General features: G+C 36.7%; 1 protein-coding gene across 1 annotated transcript; it reads left to right on the forward strand.

Moving 5' to 3' along the window:
- On the forward strand, nt 526-2831 carry LOC107632939 (protein NRT1/ PTR FAMILY 1.2-like). The gene is made up of 3 exons (XM_021118735.1): nt 526-1134; nt 1218-1762; nt 1835-2831. Exons 1-3 carry the CDS (start codon nt 880-882, stop codon nt 2697-2699), a joined length of 1665 nt encoding a protein of 554 aa, XP_020974394.1. The 5' UTR covers nt 526-879; the 3' UTR covers nt 2700-2831.

Below are 3594 nucleotides of genomic sequence, written 5' to 3' on the forward strand. Positions count from 1 at the left end.
AATGTTAAAAAATAAAAAAAATATTTAAAATTTATTTTATTTAACATATATTAATTATGTAAATAATTAATAAATATTAAATAAGATAAATTCTAACTTATTTTTGGTTAATTTGTTTTTGTTATTAGATATTTTCGATTGTTAAATTATTAAATCAAAGAAATTGAATTGATAATTAAAAGTGATGGCAAAAACAAAAAATTCTAATAATACTCAAGCAATTTTCATGTAACTATTACGCGTTAACACATTAGTGTCTTCTTTTAGCTAACTAAATTATAGGTACAAAAAGTCTAGGAGGCTAATATTTTTATTAAAATTTGGCCAACATTTAACCAGAAAAAAAAAGTGAGTAATTTTACACTATTAGATATAATCTCACATCATTAAAAATATTAATGATAACTAATTTATAGTTACAAATCACAAAATCTAGTCACCTCCTAGCCCTCGTCTTATACAGGTATTCATTCATTTATTCCAGCCAATATATATTGCCTCTCATCTATGAGCCTTCCCAAGGCGGCAAAAAAAATTCAGGAAAAATGCTACATAGTTAACAATATTGTTGTCCAATATTCTTTCATCAAGAATTAAGATTATAACTAAGGCCAACATAGATTCTAGCGTGCCACACAAGAGCTACTTCTTGTCCATATGTAAAGCTATTGTACTGCAGCAATTAAACATCAGTAACGTTGTGTGTATAACTTTTGAGGGTGTCTAGCACAAGTAGCTTTAGCATGGAGATTTCAATTGATGAAGAGAAATCCACCCAACAACTTACAAGCAAAAAGGGTGGCGTTCGAACCATGCCTTTTATCATAGGTGATATCATACACCTGTTTCTACTTATGCACACACACATCAGTAGTAAATATGCGATTTCCAACTTTTTCTCTTCTTTTTCTTTCAGCAAATGAGACCTTCGAAAATGTTGCAAGTGTAGGTCTGCATATAAATATGATATTGTACTTACTGTATGAGTATCATTTTGATCCTGCAACCGGAGCTATCATTATATTCCTGTGGAATGCCATGTCCAATTTCATGCCTATCTTTGGCGCTTTTCTTTCTGATTCTCTCCTTGGAAGATTTCGTGTTATTGCAGGAGGAACTGTCATGGAGCTTCTTGTAAGATAACTAACGCCATCATTCATTAGTTTCTAATTTCTATACTTCAAAACTGACTAATTATTAATTGTGATCAATTTTAGGGCCTAGTTGTGTTGTGGCTTACTGCAATCATACGGAGTGCAAGGCCTCCGGAGTGTCACGCGCAGCCATGTCCAACTCCGACGCCACCTCAACTGCTGCTTCTTATCTCTTCCCTTGCTTTAACAGCTATAGGAGCTGGTGGCATTAGGCCATGCTCCATAGCCTTTGGTGCTGATCAAATCAACCACCCTGAGAACCCTCAAAATGAGAGGAATATGAAGAGCTTCTTCAATTGGTACTATGTTTCGGTTGGAATATCAGTGATGGTGGCAGTGATATTCATTGTGTACATTCAAGCCAAATATGGATGGATTGTAGGTTTTGGGATTCCTGTAGGGCTAATGATAGTTTCAGCAACAGTGTTCTTCTTGGGTTCTCTCTTGTATGTCAAAGTGAAACCAAATAAGAGTTTATTCACAGGATTTGCACAAGTGATTGCCGCAGCTTGGAAAAACAGACACTTGGCCTTGCCTCCTAACAATTCTGAAACCAGTTGGTATTTCAAAAATGGATCAAATCTCGTTGAACCAACAAATAAAGCAAGGTAACTGATTTCTAGTTCCATAGATGTATGTTATCACCCTTTACATTAATACAATAGAACCTATGAATGTAGGTACCTGAACAAGGCTTGCATGATCAAGAACAGAGAGAGAGAGTTGGACTCTGATGGAATTCCGGTTGATCCATGGAATCTATGCACAGTGAGACAAGTGGAAGAGTTGAAAGCAATTATCAAAGTGCTTCCCATGTGGTCCACCGGAATCATCCTTGCCACCATCATCTCCCAGCACAGTTTCTCTGTGGTCCAAGCAGGCAGCATGGACCGCCACCTCTTTGGATTAGAGCTTCCACCAACTAGCTTCAGTGTCTTCTTGATCCTCTCTTTAACCATATGGGTTGCCATCTACGACCGCCTCCTAATTCCCTTGCTGAAATCAAGAGGACTGACATTGAAGCATAGAATGGGAGCAGGGTTAGTACTCTCATGTTTGGCCATGGTAGTTGCAGCATTGGTAGAGAGGAAGAGAAGGAACGAAGCCATAAAAGAAGGGTTCATAGACAACCCAAAAGGTGTGGTTCACATGTCTGCAATGTGGCTTGTTCCGCAGTATTGCTTAACTGGTTTAGCTGAGGCTCTTAATGCGATTGGACAGATAGAATTCTATTACTCTCAGTTCCCTAAAACAATGTCAAGCATTGCTGTTGCACTCTTCTACCTTGGATTAGGGATGGGGAACCTTGTAGCCAGCATCATTGTTAAGGTTGTGAATGTTGGAACAAGGAGATCAAATGGAGTGAGTTGGTTATCGACCAATCTTAACAGAGGATACTATGATTATTACTATGCGCTGCTCTCTATTCTAAGTTTTATTAATGTCTTGTACTTTCTTTTATGTAGTTGGATTTATGGGAATACTCAAGATATTAATAATTGGGATGATGAACAAGAGGCTGATCATGGCATACACAAAATTTGAGGATTCAAATTGAACTACTTAAACTCGTACTACTTTTTTAACTAGGGGTGTGCATGGCCCGGCCCGACCCGAACATTCGGCTCGGATCCGAACACTTTAGGGGTTAATTTGGTGTGATTTCACCGGGTTTAGAGCCGGGTAAGGGTCTCAAAAATAGACCCAGTCATTATTTCGGGTCGGGTTCGGGGTCATGGCTCGAGTCACCCGAACTCGGCCCGGTGGCCCGGTCATCATTTACAATTAATATTTTGTGTTATTAGTGATAGATGATGGCTCTTCTTATGTGGAATTTAAGTATTGTAAACCTTAATATTTTGTGTTATTAGTTATTATAAGACTATAAATTAATGTTTTATATTTAAAATGCATAAGATTTTAGACTAATGCATAATATTGTGTTATTTGTATTGATTTAAATATTTGGTGTTATTAGACAATATTAGTATTGATTATGGTTATACTTTAATTTTAGAGAAGAGTTAGTTCTTGTTATAATTATCTAAGTGAATTTTACCATGTCAAATAATGGTTGGAGTCTTTGAAATTTGGATATTTTCATATGCTAACTTATAAGAAGGTATCAAGGTAATGTAATGTTAACGGCACGGTTTTCATCCGATATTTACTCGGTATATTCGTGGCCCGAAAGTGTATAAGTTTCATCGGGTTTAGGGCTGGGTTCGAGTCTAATAAATAGGCCCGTTATATATTTCGGATCGGGTCTAAGTCACATCAAACCCAATTTCATCCGACCCATGCACACCCCTATTTTTAACAATCATTGTAATGTTGCTGAAATTTTTCTACCCCCTCTAAAGCCCTGGCAGGGTAGAATGCTTTGAGTCTGTTATAACAATTTTTCAAAGAAAAGATATTAGTCGTTTTTTGTTTTTTT

This window comes from Arachis ipaensis, chromosome B03 (genome assembly GCF_000816755.2).
Source record: "Arachis ipaensis cultivar K30076 chromosome B03, Araip1.1, whole genome shotgun sequence".
Lineage (NCBI taxonomy): Eukaryota > Viridiplantae > Streptophyta > Magnoliopsida > Fabales > Fabaceae > Arachis > Arachis ipaensis.